The sequence below is a fragment of the Jaculus jaculus genome, chromosome 6 (genome assembly GCF_020740685.1).
Source record: "Jaculus jaculus isolate mJacJac1 chromosome 6, mJacJac1.mat.Y.cur, whole genome shotgun sequence".
Lineage (NCBI taxonomy): Eukaryota > Metazoa > Chordata > Mammalia > Rodentia > Dipodidae > Jaculus > Jaculus jaculus.
The window spans coordinates 59,552,349-59,578,167 of NC_059107.1; the positions used below are offsets into that span (position 1 = coordinate 59,552,349).

Below are 25,819 nucleotides of genomic sequence, written 5' to 3' on the forward strand. Positions count from 1 at the left end.
GTGCATGCACAAGCATGCACACATATACAATCAGTATTCCCAGATTGATCTGGAGCCCATATGAACAACATGAAAATCCCTGCCCAGCCACTTGTTAGCACGGATGAATTTCAGGGCCTCAGAATCCCTCTCACTCCAAGCACATGGAATGTGGTCCCTCCAGGGTCCAGAGGAACTAACTCTGAACAGGACTGTTGTAAAATATATATATATATATATGCCTGAAACAACCAGTACTGTGTCAAGAACTTAAGACATTCAGTGACTGCTAGGTACTTTCTACCCAGGCTATCAGCAAACACTGCCTCATGCCTAAGTCCGAGAAGTCTCCCCAGCTTGTAATAGCAAGGAAGATGACAGAAGTCTTTCCAGGGACAGCCACTGTAATGAACCCCAGTGGCTTGAGCATTCTTTCTAAGGACATTAATTTTCCACTCCCTGCCTGGCATCTGGAAGCACTCACTCCAGGTGCCAGCTCATGAAAGCAATGCCCGTCTTGTTTGGTGGTATTCTGCCTCTCTCATGGCCACGGGTGACTTTTCCAGACACTTCAGTTCTGAACCTCCCCTAGTCGTGGGACCTCAGCCAGATTCTAGGAAATGCTATTGGTGGTTGTCATGAGGGATGAAAAGGCAAATCAAGGGTGACCTGCCTCATCAGCACTCTGAGGCCCAGGACATACACGATCCGCTGAATCAGTGACCACGGGGGACGGAGGCGGCTGGGCTGCCTCGGGCTGGTCATCATCCAAGGCCAGCCCAGCTGGATTCAGCTCAGTATGGCTCCATGAGGAATGTGACTCTGCCGTATTTTCTGGGGGACTAAAGGGAATCTACAAACAACGAAGTATTGCTGAAAACTCACAAAGGTCAACCCTGGAGTTCCTTAGAGACTCCTGAGGAACAGACATTCCTTCCGCCAGCACTCACTCCACAAACACACATGACTCTCACAACTGTGCCCTTTGAGTTCAGAACTCAAAGCATACACAGCCCCATGACTTCAGAAATCTTTAAGGTGCAGGGGAATGGATGGAACCCTTTCCTAGGGCCCATTTCTACACCATGTGTGAAAGCCCCCCATAAAGCAATGGTGGGCAAGACTCATGAATTCCAGCTCAGTTGTGGTCTGGGCACCTCCCAGGGCCCTGTGAGCATGTCACCTTACTTGTAAAGCACAGTTTACAATACTGACTTACCCCAAAAGTTGTGAGGTTTACAGGAAATATGGGCTACTTAGATGTGAACATATGGATACACCATAGGAAGCCACCAATAAACATCCCCTGTCCTTGTCAGATACATCGTTATGATTTTTCCCTGGTCTGATGACAGAGCTCCTAACTCTTCTTGTCCTCTCTAATCCAAGCTTCTGCTACTTATAGCTCAAACTCTATCTCCACTGGGAACCTTCCAAGACATTCCAGAAGCCCAGAATAGAGCCTGTGGGAGCACATGATGGACTGTGAAGGATAGTCCTGACCCAGAAAAACAGCATGCCAAGATCTGGGCATGGTGGTACATACCTATAATCCCAGCACTCACAAGGGGCAGAAAGGAATATTAGGAGTTCAAGGTTCACCTTGGCTACACAGCTAGTTTGAGGCCAACCTGGGCTATATGAGACCCTGTCTTAAAAAAGCGGGGAGGACATAGAGAGATGACTTAGTGGTTAAAGGTGCTTGCTCGTAAAGCCTGCCAGCCTGGATTCATTCTCCAGTACCCATGTAGAAAAGCCAGATGCATAAAGTGGTGAATGCATCTTTAGTTTGCTTGCAGCAGCAAGAAGCTCTGGTATGCCAGACACTTTCTCTTTTTCCTGCTTGCAAATAAATAAATAATCTTCTTAAAGAGCATGTTTCATAAAATAGCATGAAACCAAATGGCAAAGAACCCAATAAGCTCTATAGAGAGAACAAACCTCTGGCTATAATTGGTGTTTGAAGCTATTGTATATTTAATTCTCTCACTGATGATTCACCTATTAGACAAAATGTTTGACTGGTAACTGGGTTTCATTTTATTTGCACACATGTATGTGTGTGTGTAGGTACACTAGGATCTCTTGCCACTACAAACAAAACACCAAATGCTTGTACCTGTTTTTTGGGTCCAGCTTTAAATGGGCAACTATGGAACTGAACCCAAGCTAGTAGGTTTTGCGAGTGAATGCCTTTAACCACTGAGCAATACCCCAGCCCCAGGTATGGAAATTTTATGAAACCATCAGGTCATGGGTGAGGTTTCAAGGCTTCATAATGTTAAGTATGCATGCTCCTATCACTGGATAATAGCTTTTTAAAAGTAAAATATGGGCCGGATGTGGTGGGGCATGCCTTTAATCCCGGAACAGAACTCGGGAGGCAGAGGTAGGAGGATCACCAAGAGTTCGAGGCCACCCTGAGACTACATAATGAATTCCAGGTCAGACTGGGCCAGAGTGAGACCCTACCTCGAAAAACCAAAAATAAATAAAAATAAAATAAAATATGAGTACTTGACATTGTTTTAAAAGTTCAAACAGAACACATGTGGACAAAATGAAAAGTGAACTTTCTTTTTTGTCTATACCTCACAAGTAATCATTAGTAAAGTGTCTTGGGTGTCTTGAGTGTCCTTGGATACATTTACTTTACAAAATCATGGAAGGTTACCAAATTGCTACACCTAAGAATGGGGGGGGAGAGGTTGTGGTGCAGGATATCAACCCTAGTCCTTATAATTTATAGGCAAGTGCTCTCCCACTGAGTCACTGTATGCTTGTAACTTTTTTTTTTTTTTTTTTTTTTTTTGGTTTTTCAAGGTAGAGTCTCACTCTGGCCCAGGCTGACCTGGAATTCACTATGGAGTTTCAGGGTGGCTTCGAACTCATGGCAATCCTCCTACCTCTGCTCCCGAGTGCTGGGATTAAAGGCATGTGCCACCACGCCCGGCTTTGTAACTTTTTTTTTAATATCACACCAAATTATCTTCCTAATTGTTCTCAACAGTTTCTACTCAAACCAACAGATGCATCTCATTATGGTAGTCCTTTTATGTAGTGATGAATCCTTTCCAACCTAATAGGTCAAAGTTAATATCTTACTTGTTTTAATGTGTTTTCTTTCATTTAGATAACATTTTGAAAAATAACTTGACTAGAATTCCTTTTGCTATAAGAATCATCTAGGTTTTTGTTTTTCGTTTTTGAGGTAGGGTCTTCCTATGTAGCACCAGGCTGGCTGGCCTCAAACTCATAGCAACTATCCTATCTCTGCCTCCCAAGTGCTAGGATAAAGGGCATGTGCCACCATCTTAGTTTGAGATTTTACTTGTTGTTTTTGTTTTCTTAATATATTTATGGACTGGGGAAGTAGCTCAGTTGGTAGTATTTATCATGCACAATGCTTTGGGTTCAATCCCCAGCACTGCACAAACTAGGCACGATTCAGGTGCGTGCCGCTTAGCCCAGCACTTGAGAGACGGCGACAGGAGAACGAGACGTTCAACGCCGTCCCCCATGACACAGCGAGTTCAAGGCCCTCCTGGACTATGTGAGACTCTCTTACACACACGCACACACGATGTGGTGCATGCTTCCCATCTTGCTCTGAGACAGTCTCCTGTAGGGTACTGCTGCATTCACCAGGCTAGCTGGAGAATTTTTCTGTCTCTGCCTCCCTTCCGGCCACATGTACACTGGGATTACAGGCACTAGTGCCACAAGGCCAGCCTTATGTGGGTTCTGGGGAGCCACACTTAGGTCATCAGGTTTGCACAGCAAACGCTTTACTCACTAAGCCATCTCCCAGACCTCGGTATATAATACTGTAAAGATCTCTGTATATTAAGAAAAAATAGCTTTGTTAACACATTTGCAATTATTTTTTCCTATCTGATCTAGATGCTTTTCTATTCACACTATCTTTTGCCACATAGAGAAATGTTTGATTTTATGTTGCAAAAATAATAGTTTTAGCCAGGTATGGTGATATCTCACACCCAAGAGTCAGAGGTAGTAATATTGTTGTGAGTGCAAAGTCAGCCTGAACTACAGGAGACCCTACCCCAAATCTTCCCATTCCCGAAAACATTTAAGATTTTATGGTCATGTCCCTAAAGATTCTAGAGAGGGCTGGAGAGATGGATTAGTGGTTACGGCGTTTGCCTGCAAATCCAAAGGACCTTGATTCGACTCCCCAGGACCCACGTAAGCCAGATGCACAAGGTGGCGTGGCTCATGAGTGGCTTAGAGGCCCTGGCGCATCCATTCTCTCTCTCTGTCTGCCTCTTTCTCTCTCTTGCTCTCCTAAATAAATAAATATTTTTTTTTAAATCTGGGGAATAAAGACTGTACTACAACCATTTCTAGATCTCTCCAATTTCCCCTACATGCGGCTACTGCTTTAGCTAGTACATAGAAAAGTAAGGAATCAACACAGCTTTCTTTAAGAGCTGAGAGTACAGCTGGGCCTGCTGGTGCATGCCTGGAAACCCCAACGCCAAGGAGGCTAAAGCACTAGAGGGCCAGGTGTAGTGGCCCTCACATTTAATTCCAGCACATGGGAGGCAGAGGTAGGATGATTGCTACGAGTTTGAGGCCAGCCAGGCTGGGAATAGAGAGCTCCAGGTCAGCCTGGGCTGGAGTGAGACCCTGCCTTTATTTAAAAAAAAAAAAAAAAAAGTTAAAATAGTGCTATATCAAAGACCACTGGGAAACAGGTGGCAGAAAAAAAAATGTAAAAGCCAAAGGAAGGGGAGGAGTGCTTTGGAATGCTGTCTTCGACACATAAAGTACCTGTTGCATTCGTGACCTCATATGGCTGTCATTACCTGCACATGACATATATAATATTGGGCTCATTAACATGTTGCCACTGATGATGCAGGAGGAGAAAATGATATCAAAATAGAAGATGGATGTGCTGGAAAGAAGGGATTCAGTTGAAAGAGGATGGGGAGGGGGGACTAAAGAAATTAGGTGGAAAAGGATTATGATTAAAATACATTATATATATTTATATATATATGAAAACTACTAATAAACAATTTAAAATAGGCTGTGGATATAGCTAGCTCACTGTTAGTACATTTGCCTAGCTTGTGCAAGACCCATGTTCAGTTCTCAGTGCCGAGGGGAGGGAAAAATGAAACACAACGATCACCAGGTGTAGAGGTAGGTACACTCAGGAGGTAGAGACAGGAGAATTAGAAGTTCAAGACCCACTTAGGCTACACAGGAATTCCAAGCCTGGCTGGGCTAGAGACCTTGCTTTAAAAAGAAAAATTCCATCATCTTGTGTGACCTTCTTGAAAAATGAAATCCAGCACCCTGTCCTCCTGTCTCTTGTCCCCAGCACACCTGGAATACTGTGGTAACAGAGAGACCAAGGTAGCTGTCAGAGGCTTAGCTCAATGGCACAACATGTTCACTAAGCAATGTTCATGAAGCAATGGACCTTCGTCAGCAAGCAGTATGTCACTGATCCTCAAGAACCCAGTTGGACACCATAATCCCCATTTACCAAAAACATAACCAGGTCTCAGCCAAGACTCAAATCCAGGCCTGCCTCACAAGCAAAGAATTCTTCTGCAATGAGCAAGGATGCTGCTTGTAGTGTCAAATAAGGGATTCTTCACTAACAAGGACAAACACATAAAACCTTGAGGTAACAGCAGCCCCTAAACTGGGCTGGGTGGCATAAGAAGTGAGGCCACCTCTCAGAAACTGAGTCACTTGGTTAAGGTCAGGCAGGGGTGAATGAGAGTTTGGGTTTGAGGCCAAGGCCATCAGCCTTCAAAACCTGAGTGTGCTCTGCAGCACCATACCCTCGGCTTTCGTTCCTGGAAACCATAAAGAGATGGAAACAGAAAGCAGAGACTCCCGGACTTTACCGGGGACCACAGCCCAAGCCCCGGGAGGTTCTTAGATGACCCAATCCTCTCGAACTAGATCTTGGGAGGCCTGGGGGCAAGTCACGCAAGAGGTGACAGGTCCTCCTCTATAGTGGTAGCCAGGTCCTGCTAAAGTCGGCTGATGAAGACGCGCGCGCGTGCGCGCGTGCGTGCGTGCGTGTGTGTGTGTGTACATGCATGTGTGTTCCAAATCTCTTTACCCACCTTCCAGGGTACTCTCCAAGGCCTCTGCTGAGGCTCCTTCTCAGTTAAAGGGTTCCTTCTGCCCTCCAACAAGAGAAGAGGATGGCAAATGAAAGGAAAGGGGGGAGGAAGAGAGGGAAGGAGGAAGGAAGGAAGGAAGGGAGGGAGGAAGGGAGGGATGGAGGGAGGGAGGGAGGGAAGGCTAGAGAAATAGCTCCATCGGTTAAGTGCTTACTACCCAAGCATGAGGACCTGAGTCCCCAGAACCCATATTAAAGGCTGAGCATGGTGGTGGTGCCTGTAATCCTGGCTCTGGGGAAATGGAGGCAAGAAGATCCTTGGAGCTCATTGGCTGGGTAGATAGTCTAGTGGAATCAGCAAACTCCAGGTTCAGCAAAAGAGCCTGTCTCAAAATATAAGGTGGAGAGCAATATAGGAAGACATCTGACACTGGCCTCTGGCTTCCACACACACATGGGCCCACAACATATAAACACACACATTACATGCACTCAGCTCAGGGGAACTAGCAGCAGAAGGACTGAATAGTACCACTCTTCATCAAATTGCCCAACAGAGTTGTTTAACTGGCTCCCTCCGACTGTTTGTTTGCTGACTCATTTCCCATCCTAGACTACCTGGCAGCCCACTTTCAGTTCCACTCTTATCAGATACATGAGGTCAGCAAGATAAAGGGGTTCCAATTTCTCCTGGGAACTCACCTGTCACAAGGAAAAGCTGGGGACTGAAATGGCACTTGGCTAGCTGAACACAATAGTTAATGTCATGTGAATTAATATGACATCTGAATGTATTTGAACAGGTCATCTCTGGCACTGTTAAAAGTGTCCTATAGCCAGGTGTGGTGGTTCACCGGTAATCCCAGCACTCAGGAGACTAAGGCAGGGGGATCATTGAGTTTGAGGCCAGCCTGTGCTACAGACAGAGTAAAGTGGCCTATACATGACAACATCCAGGTAGTTTTTGAAGGATGAGGAATAAGGGCCCAGTGAATTTTACAAGAGTCTATTTTCAATCATTAAGTACTTGCCAATAATTAAAATAGATCACCATCCACTCTTCTCGTGAGACACAGCAGTGGATCAGCCAGTGCTCTAAGAGTGCCTTGCTAGTGGTTTTTGGCTTGTATCTCAAAGCATCAGGGCCCTTTCATCCAACGCGAGTGTGCCAACATGTGGCCATGTCCTGGTTGAGGTTACAAATGAAGCTGGAGTGTAGCCCCTCAACCCATCCACAGTTCTGGGCACCCTCAAAAATGGCCAGGTCTATCCTTGGCAAGGATGAGGGAGGCTAAGGAATGGCATACCTCCTGAACCCTGGGTTCCAGCATGTGTTTTTCTGTCTCCATCTTTTCTAGAGGGTTCTGCAGCATAAGATTTCATTCAGTTAAATTTGGGACTGGGCCCCACTCACAAACAGTGGAACGCAGCTATAGTAACTATGCCACCAATGCCCCCCAATTCACAAAAATGGGGAAAAAAATTTATTTCAAGAATTTTGTTTTGTATTCTCTCCCCCACTCTCTCCCCAGTGTGGCCTGAAACTCACTACACAACTGATGATGACCATGCACTTCTGATCCTCCTGCCTCCACCTCTCAGGCTAGAATTATAGGTAAACACCACCGCACCAGGTTTATGAAATGCGAGAGACTGCTAAGGCTCTGCATATGCTAAGAAAACACCCTACCAACTAAGCTACACCCCCACCCCCAGCCCTGGTTTTAGTTTGCTGAGACAGGGTTTCATGTAACCCAATATGGCCTCAAACTTGCTCTATTGCCAAGGATGACCTTGAACTCCTGCCTCCATCTCCCTGGGACTACATGAGATCCTGTGTCAGGGGAAATAAAGAGATTTATTTTTAAATGGGCTAGAGAGATGGCTTAGCGATTAGGCACTTGCCTGCAAAGCCTAAGAACCCAGGTTCAATTCCCTACCCACATAAGCCAGATGCACAAGGTGGCACATGTGTCTGAAGTCGCTTGCAGTGCCTGCAAAGCCAACGGACCTAGGTTCGATTCCCCAAGACCCACATAAACCAGATGCAGAAGGTGGTGCATGCATCTGGAGTTCATTGGCAGCAGCTGGAGGCCCTGGCATGCCCCTTCTCTTTCTATATGCCTCCCTCTCTCTCTCTCTTTCTGCTTCTTTCTTGCTCGCTCACAAATAAATAGATAAAAATAAAGTACTAAAAAATGAACTAAGGGCTGGAGAGATGGTATAGTGGTTAAGCGCTTGCCTGTGAAACCTAAGGACCCAGGTTCCAGGCTCGATTCCCTTGGACCCATGTTAGCCAGATGCACAAAGGGCGCACACATCTGGAGTTTGTTTGCAGTGGCTGGAAGCCCTGGTGCGCCCATTCTCTCCCTCTCTCTCTCTGCCTGTCACTCTAAAATAAATAAATAATAAACACAGTTTTTTTTAAACATGAACTAAAAAACTAATAAGGAACTAGCTGAGCATAGTGGCACACACCGTTAATCCCAGCACTCTGGAGGCAGAGAAGTAGGAGGACTTCTGAGAGTTCAAAGCCACCTTGAAACTACACAGTAAATTCCAGGTCAGCCTGGATTTGAGTAAGACCTTACCTCAGAAAACCGAAACCTAAAAAATAAAAAGGAACTAAACCAGGCATGATAGTCACCCACGCCTTTAATCACAACACTTGAGAGGCTACAGCAGGAGGATCACTGTGAATTCAAGACTAGCCAAGGGTCAGCGAGGCTACAGTGAGTCCATGCCTCAAGAAAGAAGAAAGAAAGGAGGGAGGGAGGAGGGAAGGAAGGAAGAAAGAGGGGCTGGAAAGATGGCTTAGTCGTTAAGGTGCTTGCCTGTGAAGCCTAAGAACCCATGTTCAACTCTCCAGGTCCCAAGTCAAACACACAACATGACGCAAGGTCATACATGTGCACAAGGTAGCATACGTGTCTGGAGTTTGATTACAGTGGCTAGAGGCCCCAGCATGCCAATTCTCTCCCTCTCTCTTGCTCTGTTGCATTAAAAAAAAAAAAAAGATAGTCTGTTGGGCTTGCCTCAATAAAAAAAAAAAATAGGGAGGGAAGGAAGGAGGGAGGAAGGAAGGAGAAAAGGAAGAAAGAAAGAAGGAGAGAGAGAAAGAAAAAGAGGAAGGAAGGAAGGAAGGAAGGAAGGAAGGAAGGAAGGAAGGAAGGAAGGAAGGAAGGGGAAAAAAGAAAGACTGACGTTCCAGGCACCCAGTCACTTCATTACAACGTAATGCCCACCTATATACCACAGCTCAGCAATCAATAAATAACTCCATGTCATTAAAGGCAGTGGCACTGTCAGTGAATGTAGATGTCTGGAACACTCAAAAGATAGCATAATCTGATCAATAACATTGAGTGTTAGTTTAAACTATTTTAAGAAACAAGAAGTACCTTCCGAAATAAAACTGGTATGCCAAATTCTAAAACATAGAAAGCAAGGAGGAAAAAAGAAACAAGAGTCACTCCAATGAAGGGAGGAACCCAGTGCACACAAAGCACAGGCTATGTTGATAGAGCTGTCTGATGCCTTTTTACTCCAGAAATGTTTCTTACCCTCAAAACATGTCCCAGTCACAGAGAAATGATGCTTTCACCCCACAGATGGGAAGCCAAATCACAGATTTAAATAAGGTTACAGTTCAATATTGTATAGATTTTGAGGAAACCCTGGATTCAAATCCTGTTTTAACATGTATAACCAAGTGGGCTAGAGAAATGGCTCAGTGAGTAAAGTGCCTGCCAAGCAAGCATAAGGCCCTACCTTCAAATTCCAAGCACCCACATTAAATCTGGGTGTGACAGTGCACCTGAATTCCCATCCCTGAGGAGGTGGAGCCAACAAGATCTCTGCTGGCTACCCACATTAGCAAAATCAGTGATCTCCAAGTTCAGCAAGTGATTTGGTCTCAAAAACTAAAGTGCAGAGCCACTGAGGAAGACACTCAACATCAGCCTCTGGCCTCCAGACACATGCGCATACATTTTTCACTCACACACTTGTGCCTCCATGCATATGAACGCACACCCATGTGCATGCACACCACATACATATATACACAAAATGTGGGGAGAGGGAGACACCAGCCATGTGACTTTGGGCAATTTGTCAGAAATCTGATGACTGAACTGGACAAGGCAACTCACGCCTGTAATCCCAACACTTAGGAGGCTGAGCCAGGAGGATTGCCATGAGTCTGAGGACAGCTTGGCCTACATAGTGAGTTCCAGAACAGTCTGGAGCTAAAATCAAATCCTGTTTCAAAACATAAAAGTTTTGGGGCTGGAGAGATGGCTTTGTGGTTAAGCGCTTGCCGGTGAAGCCTAAGGATCCCGGTTTGAGGCTCGATTCCCCCGGACCCATGTTAGCCAGATGCACAAGGGGGCGCACACATCTGGAGTTCGTTTGCAGTGGCTGGAGGCCCTGGCGCGCCCATTCTCTCTCTCTCTCTCTTTCTGCCTCTTTCTCTCTCTCTGTTGCTCTCAACTAAATAAATGTAAAAATAAAAAAATATTTGTGAGCCCTTATTACTTTTTTTCTTTTTTTGAGATAAGGTCTCACTATTGCCTAACTTCAAGCTTGTGATCCTTCTGCCTTAGCTTTCCAAATTGCTAGAACTATAGGTCTCTGCCACCAGACTGAGCTTGGTTTTAGACCTGGTGGTGTCCCCCCTCCCAAGCTTAAATACTATGAGACTAAAGAGAAATGGTAATCATTAAAGCATTATTATATTATGGAAACACTCCTAGGGTTACCATAATGAAATGAAAAAAGTACTTATGCTGGTGAAATTATATAATGATCTGGCACTAATGGGAATATAGAGGAGTCGTAATTAATTGGAGTAATTTGCAAGAATACTATTCTGTGGAGAGTTAAGACATTCTATTCAATAAATTTAAACCAAAGTGTATTTCCTTTACTTCTTTTAATTTTTTTCAAGGACAGCCATTTATTTTTCCTTTGATAATATAATGGCTTGGAATTGTTTATAATTGAAGTGACTTAAAGTGTGACCTTATATGTTTTAGGCATAGGATGCTAAAAACAAAACACAACACTGAGTTTGTCACACCAGAGCCTGCATTTTTAAATTCTGCTGGACTATAGGAAGTTACATGGGCTTCCCACAGTAAGCTGCTCTACCCAGTGCCTTACTGGTCCTTTTCTGTTGCCTTAATATTTTACAAGAGATTGGTAGGAGAGAAAGCTGCCTGTGGTCTGGTATACCTGAATGAAGAAGTCTTCTTAGGTATAATGCAAAGCAAGTGTGGGTTAGAGCCAAAATTATTATAAGCAATTTTCAGTCATCTTTTCCAGATTTTAAAATCTGTTTTAGGTATATTTAGTTTGGACCACTTTTGGTTGTGAAATGTATTGGTTTTCCTTCTCTTATTACTGTAAACAGAAGTTGTGAATCTTGTTAATGAACTGTGGATTTTTCCCTCAATTTCTTAAAACAATGCTTGAATATTATCTTCAGCGTAAGGCCTGCCTTTTCTGAAAGGGAAAGTTAGTTTGTAATGTCAAAAAATAAAGTCCTTGTTCAATAAAAATTGAAATCCTTACTTTCAAAAAAATAAAAAATAAATAAAATAAATAAAAATAAATAAATAAATAAATAAATAAAAGTTTTGTTGTTTTAACTAACTAAGCTGGGCATGGTGGTATACATAATCCCAAATTTTGGAGGGGATGGAGGGTAGGAGACAGGTGATCAGTTCAAGCTATCCTCAGACATCGTGACTTCAAGACCAGCTATAATTATATGAGTCCTTGTCTCAAAAAAAGAAGAAGAGGAGGAGGAATAAAAATATACAACTTGGCTCTCTTGGCTGGCTCCTGAACTTCAAGGTTCTGGTAAGCTTCCCTCTCGGTGGGCATGGCTGGGCTGAGACAAGGGGAGATCCCCACCCCTTACTCCCACATGGGCTCTCCCCCTCATGCCCGCCACATGGTAGGAGCTCTCTGCATTTTCTTCTCTTTCCTTCTCTTAATCTAATAAAGTCTCTGAACCTTAAAAAAAAAAAAAATTCAACAAAGGATCCGGTGCTTGGCCTGTTGCCTGGCATACGTAAATGCCACCCACTTACTTGATGAGGGCTATCAGTACAGTCTTTGTTTGTATTGCCAGCACCACATAAACCCACCTTACCTGTGCGCTACCTGTTGACTTAGGTCTCCATCACATGCATGTTGATATAATACACAGCAACCAAGATAAGGACTTCTGGGGCTTCCATGCAACTTATTACCAGCTGGGTCTCCCTTTATCACATCCCATCCTTGCGCTATATGGCCCAGTATCACTCTCTGATTGTTTATCTCCCTAAGGACAACTGTCACTCCTCAAAGGTGGGGCACAAGTAGCTTAGCACACATCACTGCCTCAAAGAGCACTGGGCCTCAGAGAGGACTTTGTAAATCCAACTAAACAGCTCACCTGAGTTCCCAAAAGAAGAATGAATGCATTGTGCTCACCATGTGGGAGGGATGTAAACATTAAATGTGTCACTGGTGCTGTGCTTTGGGGCCTGGGTACTGGCACACAGCTGGCTGAGTTGAAATTCCAATGCTACAACCTGCATGCACTGTGACTTTGGGAAAGTTACCTATTCTGGACTTTTTTCCCACAATTCAGGAAGACAGGTGCTACATATATAGCTCAGAGGAGCCAGAGGGAGGATGATCAGAAGTTCATAGTCATTATCAGCTAAACAGTGAATTTAAAGTCTAGGCTATGAGACCCTGTCTCAAAATAAGGGAAAAAAAATAACAAAAGTGAAGAAATATTGCTGGCATGGTGGCTCATGCCTTTAATCCCAGCAGTCAGGAGGCTGAGACAGAATGATTACCATGAGTTCCAAACCAGCCTGCGGCTTCGGAGTGAGTTTCAGGTCAGCCTGGGCTACAGTAAAACCCTACCTCTAAAAAACAAACAAAAATAGTGGAGAAGTATTGAATGATCCCTTTGGCACTACCCTGCCCGCTCTGTCTCATGTCTAAACAATCTACTAAGATAAGAAGACAGTCAGCACGCTACAAAGATGCTTCATTTCTGCATTGGAGCACGATGCCGAAACAGTTATAGATTCTCAGCTGGGTGGTCCTTGAGCATATTTTAATGATACAAAGTCAACTCATACTTAATATCGACTCAAAAAGACAGAAACTTCCATTCTACAACATAACCCAGTACAAACTGTCAGCCTTCTGGCCATAGAGTCAGGAGTGCCCACAGCAAATTCCAACTCTGTCACCAACTGGTCACACGTGACCCTGTCAATCCTCACTACTCTTTTAGCCCCAGCTGCCTTATTTTCTAAGTCTCTCTGGGATGATCTATTTTTTTATATAAATGTAAAGATTTGTTTTATTTCTATTTCTCTGGGACAATCTTTATGCCAACAGGCTAATACAGACAGTGTGTGAGTTTGTGGCATAGTGTGGATTCTCCCTACATTTCCTTCTAAGATCAAACACTGTCCTTTGAAGACCCTTACAATGTGTGTGCGGTGCCCTCCAGTCAGTGGTATGGTTGGCCCTGGTACTGCAGTCACCTGCAAGCTGTGGCACAGATTAGGGGTGGCAGGCCTGGAAGATTCTTTGCCCAATTCCTCTAGTAAAACCACAAGGAAGAACCATTGCACCATTGGTGAAGGCATCAAAATAGTTCAAAAATTTGGGGGAAAGATGAACTATGATCCAGTAACTCCATCCGCAGTGATTTACCCAGGAAAATGAAGGCATGCATGCATGGAAGGGGTTGTGCTTTAATGTTCAGGGTTTAGTCCCAATAGCCCAAATAGATCCGCCCAGTTTCTCAGCCTTGTGGTAAAATCACATGAAAAAGGAGGGCAAAGAAGGTCCCTAAAACTTGTGACATCTTATGTGACGATTTCTGTGTGTGTTCATTCCTCTTGAAGTACCTCTTGTGAGAATAGAGGCCAGAGAAGTTAGAGAGAAAGCTACGGCCATAAGATTGGGCACTTCTACATAGGAGACTTAGACCCCGGGTTTACTTCCTCGGATTGTGAAAATGATGCTGAAATGAATGGGGCGGTAAGACCTTGTGCAATGGGAATGGGCACTCCTGGGACAAAGGCCTCCACCCTTCATGGGAAAAGTGTTATCACTGGTAACAGCAACAGGAGTCCAGCAGGTTACATCAGCACAGCCCACAGCCCTGTGTGCATCCAGGAGAAAGGCTCACTTACCCATTACACACGTCCATCTTTGCTCTCCACACCTTCCTGAGGTGCCACCAACAAAGGATGAAAACATTTCTGTAGTTTTAATGAGTCCCCAACCTTGTTGCCACATTTCAAAACTCACAAAACATGACTTGAGCCTCAGTTTGTTTTACTTTCTGTGGAACTGGGGATTGAACCCAAGAATTGTGCATGCTAGGCTGTCAGCCTACCAATGAGCTTCATGACCAGTTCACTCAACATTAACTTGACTTTTTTCTTAAGTTTTGTTTTTAAATATTTTTTATTCGTTTTTTATTTATTTATTTATTTGAGAGTGACAGACACAGGGAGAAAGACAGAGGGAGAGAGAGAGGATGGGCGTGCCAGGGCTTCCAGCTACTGCAAACGAACTCCAGACACGTGTGCCCCCTTGTGCATCTGGCTAACGTGGGACCTGGGGAACCGAGCCTCGAACCAGGGTCCTTAGGCTTCACAGGCAAGCGCTTAACCGCTAAGCCATCTCTCCAGCCCAAGTTTTGTTTTGTTTTGTTTTGTTTTGTTTTGAGGTAGGGTCTCGCTCTAGTTCAGGCTTACCTGGAATTCACTATGTAGTCTCAGGGTGACCTTGGACGCACGGCAATCCTCCTACCTCTGCCTCCCGAGTGCTGGGATTAAAGGCATGAGCCAACATGCCCAGCTTCTCTCTTAGTTATATTTTTAAAGTTGTATCTTTTTAAAAAAAATTTTATTTATTTGAGAGAGTGAGAAAGAGTGAAAGATGCAGATAGAGAATGGCTGCACCAGGGCCTCTAGCCACTACATACAAACTCCAGATGCATGTACTACCTTGTGCATCTGGCTTTATGTGGGTGCTGGGGAATTGAACTTGGGTCCTTAGGCCTTACAGGCAAGTGCCTTAACTGCTGAGCCATTTCTTCAGCCCATTTGTTTGTTTTTTTGAGGTAAGGTCTTGCTCTAGCTTATGCTGACTTGGAATTCACTATATAGTCTCAGGCTGGCCTCAAATTCTCAATGACCCTCCTAACTCTGCTTCTGAGCCGTAGACAATTGCTAGAAGAGGATGCCCTGGTGGCACTGCCTGTGCGCTGGGCAAGGAGCTCCGGGATGCACCTTTCGTGAGTTGTCACCCCCACTGGGGTGGGCTTTTTGGTGGTGCAGCTGCCTTTGAGTCACCCATACCCCTCCTGTAAGTAACCCCAATAAACTCACTGGTTTACCAAGCTAAGCGTGAATGGAATTGTTTCTTTGGTCTGTCGTCAGTACCCGATCTACAGTGAATGGACATTTGTTCCAGTCTCCACAGGAAAAGACACATGACACCACCTTCCAACCTCAATCTCCATCAGAATGATAAACTCTCTTGCTAGGTGGTACGGTGAAAGGACTCTGTATCCGAACAGGAGATTAAACCAAGCTCCATGGGTTCTTACTGGAGCACTGCAGAGCTTTCAGTACTGGTCTCTGTGCCTGGACTCTTCATTTTCCCCAAACTTATGTGGACTTCTAGGAATTCTTCATTGAGCTCATGAAAAAAAAAAACCTAGAACAATGTGAGCTACATGCTTCCTACAGTGATTTACAGTTAAAATTATCCTGACAGGATCGAGAGACAAGCCTCTGGGAACATCTGCAAAGGATTACTTAGATTCAGATAACTGAGGTAGGAAGGCTCACCCTAAGGTGAGCAGCATCAATCCATAGGTTGGGGCTCGGTATGACAAGGAGAAAGCAAGCTAACACCAGCATCCATCGTCCTCCGTTTCTCTGATTCCACACTCGGTGTGACCAATTCTGCTTTATGATCCTGCTGCCACTCTTTCTCTACTGCGATGGAAATAAACTCTTCCTCACTTAAATTACTTCTTGTCAGGTATTTTGTGACAGCAATAAAAAAAAAAAGGTAGTCAGTGCCACCAGCAGGCCTACATAGGACATGGGTGAAGGTGGGCCAGAAAGTGGCTGTCAGAGCCTATGGCTGTGACCATCGAGGCATGGTTGTGACCGTTGACCACCGCCACTGTGGGCCATCTGTGTGGGACTACAAAATCCCAACCTGAGCCAGGAAGCCTTGCTCGGCACGAGTAGAAAACAGTGTCAGCCCTGTCCTTGGAGCTGACAAAGAGGAGCTTTGCGCCTACTGTCCAGGCTGACAGCTTTCCCAGTCTTCCTGGCCACCCACCCCACAGCCCTCCATTCCATTTCCTGTGCGCCTGACACCTACCTGTGTTGGCTCTGAGGTTAAACCAAGGGCCTTCACTGACACATAGTTCTTTATGTCCCTAAACAAAATCAACCAAATGGCCATCCAGTGAAGGGAGTCTCAGAGCCAGCCACCCCCCAAGTTCAGTACAGTTCAGTACCTGTCCCATCTGGGGTCGACCTCACAAACGTGGGCAACATTTTCACAGAAGCTGTAGGGTGAGTGGTGGCTCCAAGCCCTTTCTCCATCTCCTTTCGGAACCTCCTAGCAATCTCTAGAAGTGTCTCATCAGAGAGACGCATGTGGTAGAGATACTGGTCAACCTGCAAGAGAGAAAAAGCAAGAACAGAGACCAATAAGTTAAATAAATTAGACGCAGGTCATGAGAACAGCATGCAGATCTTCAAAAGAGAACAATCTAGCAATGCCCTGTGGTGTTCACCTGTAGTCCTGTCATTTAGGAAGCAGGCAAAGATGGGAGCACCACACATTCCTGGCTAGCTTAACTTTTTGTTTAAAATATTTTTCTATTGGCCTGGCGAAATAGCTTAGCAGTTAGGGCATTTGCCTGTGAAACCTAAGGGCCCTGCTTTGATTCCCCAGACCCATGTAAGCCAGGTGCACAAGGAGGTACATGCATCTAGAGTTCGTTTGCAGTGGCCAGAGGCCCTGGTGAGCCCATTCTCTCTCTCTCTCTCTCTCTCTCTCTCTCTGCCTCTTCCTCTCTCTCTCCCCCTTCCTCTCTCTGAAATAAATAAATAATATTTAAAATAGTTTATTATTAATTAATCAAGTTATTTATTTGAGAAGGGGCAGATAGAGAGAAAATGGGCATACCAGGGCCTCCAGCCACTGCAAACTCCAGACATAATGCATTTAGCTTTACATGGGTACTGGGGGAAAAATCCTGGGTCCTAGGCTTCACAGGCAAGCTCTTTAACTGCTAAGCCATCTCTCCAGCCCTAACCTGACTTTTAATAGTGCTGAAAATTGAACCCTATCTTAATAAAAATGTATAAAAAAAACTGTCATTGATAAAGGATTTTTTTTTCAGGTTTTTCAAGGAAGGTTTTGTTTATATGGGCTTTTCATGAGACAGAGTCTCATTTTCTAGCCCAGGTTGGCCCAGAATTCTCTATGTAGCCTAGGATATTCTTGATCTCTGTGCAGTATTTTGTCACTTCTGGAAGAATCAAGTCAAAGGGTTATCCTTTACTCAGGCCATGTTGCCCTTGGCCCAGCAGATCATAATCATCTTCCAGTGACAGATGAAAATGACAATGACCATTCACAATAACTTAACATTCCTCAAGCTCCAGCCACCTCATCTCCCCTGTGTTTGGGTAGAACTTCTGCTTCATGGATCTCCCAGGGGTGAGGTCTGGTAGGCTAAAGACCCCAGACCGACCTCAGGACCACCATCGCTCCTTTCCCGTGGGCCTTCCTAGTGCAGGGGGGCACTCCCTGACTGCTCTTGGATGATGTTAGGACCTTGGGTTTCTCTCCCTCACATGAGAAGACTAAGAGAAAAGACATGGAACAGGTATAAAACAACAAACAGCCAAGTGTAACGACTTAGCCCAGCCTCCCGTCCTTCACCTTGAAGCTCTTTAAACTCTCCATACTCTGGAGGGGCTGGTGCCTGAGCCTAAAGCCACAGCTCCCTAAGTATGCCAGTGGGACTTCCTCAGCCTTGGTAGGCATGGCTGCACTGGGTAAACAGTGGCCAAGGAAGCAGAAGTGAGAAATGAGATACAAACACCATGAAAAGACGGGCTTCCTGTACTGAGAGGGAAGTGAATGCAATTTTCAGAATCCTGCCAACTCTCCCCTACGGCATAGTCACAGGGAAGGAGCACCAAGCACAGAGAACGCCCAGGAGGAGATGCTCTGTGTACACATAGTTGTGGGATGCCTTATGTGCAACAGCCAAAGCATAGCCATCTTAGAAAGGGAAGGCACTTAATTTCTTCACATTGCACTCTGGGTCACAGTTTAGAAAGCTTGTCCTCCATGGGAGCTAAGGTGGCTTTCTGATAACTTCTGCTGATTTCCATCTTCCACTTGTGATAGGAGTTCCCAAACTTGGCTGCAAATCAGAATCACATGAGGTTTTCAAATGCAGGTAGAAGCAGGGTGCAATGGTGCATGCCTGTCATCCAAGCATTTGGGAGGCAGAGGAGGATCAGGAGTTCAAGATCACCCTCAGCTACATGGTATACTCTAGGCTAGCCTGGGCTCCATAAGACCCTACCTCAAAAGAACAAAAACAAACAAACAAACAAACAAAAACAGCAAACAAAAAAGGCATTAAGCCGGGCATGGTGGCACACGCCTTTAATCCCAGCTTTCGGGAGGCAGAGGTAGGAGGATAGCCATGAGTTCAAGGCCACCCTGAGACTACACAGGGAATTCCAGGTCAGCCCAGGCTAGAGTGAAACCCTATCTCGAAAAACAAAACAAACAAAAAAGGCATTAAGAAGCTACATGTGGAGCTGGGGAGATGGTTCAGCAGTTAAAGGCACTTGCTTGCAAAGCCTGATGGCATGGGTTCAATTCCACCTTACCCATACAAAGCCAGACGCACAAAGTGGTAGGTGCATTAATCTGGAGTTGGTTTGCAATGGCAAGAGGTCCTGGCATACCCATTCATTCTCTATCTCTCTCTCTGTCCTTGAAAATAAATAAATAAATAAATAAATATATATATATATATATATTTTTTTTTTATTTTTATTTTTTTTAAGCTACATGTGGTGGCACACACCAGTAATCCCAACAATTGGGAGGCTAAGGCAAGAGAGTTATAAGTTTCAAAACAGCTAGGGCTTCAAACAGACTGACCAGATGGGTAGCTCTAGGGCTGGGAGATTCAATATTCTCCCAGTCAGGGGCATGTTTCCACAGTATCAGTGATGTAATAATGACTGGCTGAGTTCTAGTCAACACACTTGAAAGTCATTTTTTTTTTCTATTCTGCCTAGAGTGTTTGAAAGTTAGCAGTAAACCTAGCATTCAGAAATGCGGACAGCAAGAATGCTCAAGGCTTGAGGCTAGCCTGGGCAACAGAGTGAGTTCCAGGCAGGCTAACCTACACTGAGAACCAAGAAAGAGGAAGGAAAGGAGGGAGGGAAGAAAGAAAGGAGGGCTGGAGAGATGGCCCAGCAGTTTAAGGCACTTGCTTGCAAAGCCTAACAGTCTAGATTCAGTTCCTCAGTACCCATGTAAATGCAGATACACAAGGTAGCATGTGTGCCTGGATTTCATCTGCAGTGGCAAGAGGCCCATTCTCTCTTTCTCTCTCTGTTTGAAAATAAATAAATAAAAAATTTAAAAATATATAAAAAGAGAGGAGGGAGGGAAAGAAGGAGAGGGAGAGCAAGGAAGGGGGAGAAAAGAAAGCCAGAAGTTAAGACATTAAAGCCAAGCTTGTCCCTGTGAAATAATCCTATGTTGCTGCAGGCTGTTAGGACTTGGAGAGACAAAGCTTGTGCTTGCTGGAAAGAGATTTAAGTTGTTGGACACTATCACCACAGAATCATTCAGGCAAATCCTCTCTAAAAAGAGGGCCTCTGCACCAGAAAAATCAGTGTGAAAATTCCTAGCTGTAGCACTCACACAAGTGTGTAACAGTGGAGAAGCTCGTGTCCTCGCTATCAAACAGGGCAAAGTCATAACAAAGTTGAGGTATTGAATGTAAAGCCACCTTCTTCCCCCACCCCACCCCCATCTTCTAGAATTCTCTCTGCCAAGGGGCACCCTCGAGGGCTACTTAATCAGCCTCAGGGTCAACAAAGCAGAACCCGTTTCCCCAGTTGTTGCCCTCTTTCTGTGGTGGGGCTGTCATTATCTATGGGGAGAAAAGAACAACAGGGTTCCGTGGGGGCCGGGGAGCCCCAGGCAAGCAGGCCACAGCAAAGCTGCCTGGGGTCTGGGCAGAGTGCCTGACTGACTCCCCAAGGCACGGGAGTGCGTTACCTGAGACAGACAGCACTTCTAGTCGATAGCTACGCAGCAAGGTTGGCAAGATTAGAACTTCCCCGTTGGACACTTTGTGTCAGGTTCATTTTTCCCCACAGCACACCAGGCTGATTTGTGTCTTGGGGGAAGCTCTGAAGAGACTTGCAGTATTCTTTATGAAATAATAGATCCATTGACAACCAACCCTTGAAATGCCCCATTTCCATCCAGAGCAGCACTAAAGAGAAGAGACTCACAGCAACAATGTAAGCAGTGGGGCACGGTGGGCGAGGCAGGAGGATGGTAGCACTTGGGCAGGAGGGTCACAGGTTTGACTCCAGCCTGGGTTACACAGCAAGACCCCCCCAAAATGCTGGAAAGGCCTCCCCATTGTATAAAGTTGCTTAGTTATTCACTAACCCTTCCTGACCAGTCAGTCCTCTGCAGGGTTTTATGTCAGGACTAAGTTTGGAAACCAGCTATTCCCTCTTTTCTGCTACAGGTAAATGAGACAAAAATACTGATTCAAAAAGGTTGACCTGGGCTGCAGAGATGGCTTTTAGCAGGCAAAGGCACTTGTTAGCAAAGCCTGATGACCAGGGCTCAATTCCACAGTACCCACGTAAAGACAGATGCACAAAGTGGGCCATACATCTGGCTAGAGGCCCTGACACACCCATTTCCTCTGATTCATATTCTCTTTCCCACCCTGGCAAATAAATAAATATTTCTAAAGGCTGATCTTTTTGTCTTCACTGTCAGGAAGCTCACAGCTCTGTCCTAACTCTAAATCACCCTTGTCCTCTCAGTGACTTGCTCTAGAAATCCTTTTACAGAAAGTTGACCCAAATCACCACAACATTTCAGGAAGCAGTAGAAAAAAAAATAATGTGTGCATGAGCAAACATTCATCAGTCATTTCTGTGGAACACACCCTCCTGACAGAAGGGTGATCTTAAGTGACCAAACTGGATAATAAAGTGACTCTTCAAGCTGTAAAACACCAAAGAGCAAAGATGAAGGAACACAGAGGTACCTCTGGCTCCCAGTTTGAGGTTATTTTGTTTGTTTTGCTTTGTTTTTGCAGAACAAGTAGATAAGATTGACATAAGAGGAGCTGGGGAGATGGCTCAGTGGTTAAAGGCAAGTGTGTGCAAAGCTTGACAGCCTGAGTTCAATTCCTCAGCACCCACATATGGTGCATGTCTGGAGTGCCTTTGCAGAGGCAAGAAGCCCTGGTACACTCATTCTCTTTCTTTCATAAATAAATTTAAAATAGAAAAGGAGTAGACCCAGTCGAGCAGCAACAGCCTGGGTATTTCTGTTACATCTAGAATCATTTTTATTTATTTTAATTTATTTGTTTTTGGTTTTTTTTGAGGTAGGGTCTCACTCTTGCTCAGGCTGACCTGGAATTCACTATGTAGTCTCAGGGTGGCCTCGAACTCATGGCGATCCTCTTACCTCTGCCTCCCGAGGGCTGGGATTAAAGGCATGTGCCACCATGCCTGGCTTATATATATCTAGAACCCTCAAACCTTCTCTTTATGTGACCCTGAAGGTACACTAGCCAACCTTTTGGCTTCTAGATCCCAAGCAGATGAACTGGTTGAATTTTGGCTATATTAACACTCAGGTTTTTGCCCTGAAGATAGAATCGGGTTACCTGCATCTTAGGCAAAAGCTTCAACTTGGACTCCTAGAATGAAATTTAGGTTTTCTGTAAGTAAAGAGCCTCTGTCTTGTCTATTTGAAATCAACCAGAGCCAAACAAGGTGGGACAGGAGATACCACTCAGCAACAATATAAGGAGTGAGGTAGGGTGGCCCACTGAGTGCACCACCAGCTACTGGTGCAAGGACAGAGTTTCATCTCACAGTGAGACAGTCAGTAAAGAAGCAAGGACAGGGGCCAGGCATGGCGGTGCACACCTTTCATCCCAGCACTCGGGAGCCTAAGGTAGAAGGATCACCATGAGTTCAAGGTTGCTGTGAGTTCAAGGCCACCTTGAGACTACATCGTGAATTCCAGGTCAGCCCGGGCTAATGAGACCCTACCACAAAACATCAAAAGGGGGGGGGGGGGGAGAGGAAGAAGCAGGGACAATAAGGGACACACACAATAAGTCCCTTTACATCAAGACAGAACTGGATCTAGAGAAACTCCCACTTTTCTTTGGCTGAGAAGAGAGGGCATCTCCCCTTTGCTCCATGCTGCTCTCACTCTTGGTTAGAAAATCTGCTGATTAAAAAACCAGATGGCGGCAAATACTTTGGAGAACCAAGATTCATCAGTACCACAAAAAAACAAAACAAAAAAAAAAAAAAAACAGATAGTCAACTACTGTGGTAGTTTGATTCAGGTGTCCCCATAAACTTAAGGGGTTCTGAATGCTAGGTTCCAAGTTGATGGAGATTTGGGAATTAACACCTCCTGGACTGAGTGTATTGTGGGGGCGGGCTTATGGGTGTTATAGCCAGTGTCCCCTTGCCAGTGTTTGGCACACTCTCCTTGTCCACCTTATGTTGGCCAGGGAGGGCTGTCCACCCTCTGCTCATGCCATCATTTTCCCCTGCCATCATGGAGCTTCCCCTCACCAAAATAAACCTCTTTTTCCCACAAGCTGCTCTTGGTTGGGTGACTTCTACCAGCAATGCGAATCTGACTGCAACAACTACCTAACCCAAGACAAATCATCTCTATTATATCTACCAGGGCCCGGGAGTCATTACAGAGGAAGTAGCAATTTAGACATCAGTGCTGCTCGGACTGCTAGCCTGACAACCTCCTCTAGGGAGATGGCAGTCAACTCAGGAGACTCAAAATGCATCACAGCAGAAATTCAGAAGATACACAGAGCTTAACACTCAAAAAGACAACACACCCACCAAAGCTCAGGAAGCACTGAAGAGGTAGCATAAACAGGAAGGGAAGGTATATATGTGTCCTAAGGCACTGCCCCCCCACCACAGAGCCTGATTGGTGCATTCATGACCCCACAGTGAATACCAATAACCTCACTGAGGAGCGCCATCAGTGGAATAAGGGCAGGGAGATGGGACATGTAAGAAGAGTGTAAGCAGGTGGGTGGGAATATGACAAGTGTGATATATTCATACAGTAAAGCTCATACTAATGATCAAAAAAGAAATGGGTGTATGCTCGTAGATGTCATGATAATACCAAACTCAGAGGGGCATACCTATAATCATAGCACATTGAGGTGGAGGCAGGAGAATCAGAAGGTCAAGGTCATTGTCGGCTGCAGAGCATGTTCAAGGCCAAAAAAAGTCATGATGTTGATGATACCCTGTGCCAGCAGAGGATGGACAAGGGGGACTAGTGGCAGCAAGCAGGACTAAAAGTGGTAACCACCTGCTTATGGATCTGGGTGGGGGTCATCCCATGTGTTCAGTGTCCTATGTGTATCATACTTCATCTCATCAAGTGGATGAACGCTGGTCCTGCCAGTGCCAGCCTGTAATGCCAGCTACTTGCTTGATGGAGACAAGAGGACCAAAAGTTCAAGGCCTGCCTGGACTACAGATGGTTTAAGGCCAGCCTGGGCAATTTAGAGACCCTGTCTCGGAATCAAAAAAAAGGCTTTTTAAAAGGCCTGGAATTTCAGGCATGGTGGTACATGACAGTAATCCCAGCATGAGAGAATGAGTTCAAGACCTGCCTCAGTTACATGAGACCTTATCTTAAAAAAAATAAACAGACAGAAAGAAAAGAAAGAAGGAGGGCATCAGGTGGCTGGGGGTTCAGTGGTATAGCGCTTGCCTAGGAATGAAAGACCCTGGGTTTAATCCCCAGCACTGCAGAAATTAATTTATTAATCAAAAGAGTATCAACTCGGTTGCATAGTCAAAGCACCAAGGAGATCAAGGAGCTCAGAAGAGGGCAGCCAGAGGGGGTAGTCCTACTCTAAACTTAGCTGCACACAACCTTGCAGAGGTGATATGCCCACACATGCTTGCAATGTAGTTTCAAAAGAATTTCTTAGTTTTTGCATCATTCCTTTGTAAGTGTTTAACCACAAATCTTTGCTACAGAAACCAAGACTTAGAGAAGCTTCCTCAAAACACAAGCCTAGCCCTTGGCACACAACAATGGGTGGTCCATGGAGTTCCCCAGGACGCAGATGTGCCCATCCTGGGAAAGCCAGACGGCTGCTGTCCATGACCTCATTAATAATAATGCTCTCACAGGCTCCTTCTGACAAGGCCGAGGCTGTGCAAAGAGCAGCAACTTTATCCTGCAAGGCTGCCAAGGCGAGTCCAGATGTTTCTGATAAAGAAGGGAAAGACAAGGCTGGGAAGATGGCACACAGCAGCAGAACACAGGTCTAAGCCCCTGCAACCCAAATGACTGACAGTAAGTCATCTGCTATACTTTCTTCAAGGGGGAAAAGGCCCCTGACTGGGAGCGCTGTGCCACTCAAGAGACTCCTGCTGCGACCCACAGTGTCTTCACGAGCCCAGGATGGCAGGGTGACAGTGCGGCTGACCAGGGAGCGCGCGGGCCACTCCTCCAGGATCTTGTTGCACTATGATGAGTCACACAGGCCTTCCTGTTCTGCCAGTTCTCACTCTCAGCTGCATAGAATGCGACAGACAGAGCCAGGTGGCGGCACCTGTCGGAAGACGGGCATTTAGGACATTCAGCTGGGACCCTCCTGGGCTCAGTTTAGACATTCTGTCTTGCCCCCAGGGGAGGGGTGACAGCAATGCAAGGGAAAAATAGGTCCCAGAGATGCATGACCCTGATTCAGTCCATTTACGCATAAGTACTCATTGAGCACCAGATCAAGTGTGCCAGGGCTGGGCATGGAAGATACCAGGGTAAAGGAGACAGTGGCCTCTGCCAGCAAGAAGCTCAGTCAGTGGCAAGAGACAGATATGCTGACAATTAATTGCAAACTGAATGTAAGGGCTGATCATATGTTGCTGTAATAAAAATATGAATGTGCAATAAGTTTTTTTTCCTAGTTTTATATTTTGAGACTGTTGTCTAGGCTGATCTCAAACTCATGGCAATCCTCGTACCTCAGCCTCTCCAGTGATGGTCTCAAAGACACATGCCACTGTGCCAATTGCTTCTCTTTCCCTTTCTTTTCAGCTAGTTTATATTCACTGTACAAAATGATGGGTTTTGTTATGGCTTTTTCATATATGTAAACAATGCATTTTGCTCATATTCACCCTCCCATACCTTCTCTTGCCCCCTCACTCCAGCTGTCCCCGCTCTGTGTTCCTAAATAGTTCCCTTCTACTTCCATAGCATTTTTAAAAATCGAGATTTTAAAAACTGTGATATTTATCTGGCCTGTTTTGAGTA

General features: G+C 45.2%; 1 protein-coding gene across 1 annotated transcript in view; it reads right to left on the reverse strand.

Moving 5' to 3' along the window:
• The window catches only part of Hk2 (hexokinase 2), a 68,345-nt gene that overhangs the window by 29,714 nt on the left and 12,812 nt on the right, over window positions 1-25,819 (reverse strand). The window contains exon 2 of the mRNA XM_004660550.3: window positions 16,680-16,842. Within this exon, the coding sequence (XP_004660607.1) occupies window positions 16,680-16,842 (163 nt within the window). The remainder of the gene's footprint in view (window positions 1-16,679; window positions 16,843-25,819) is intronic.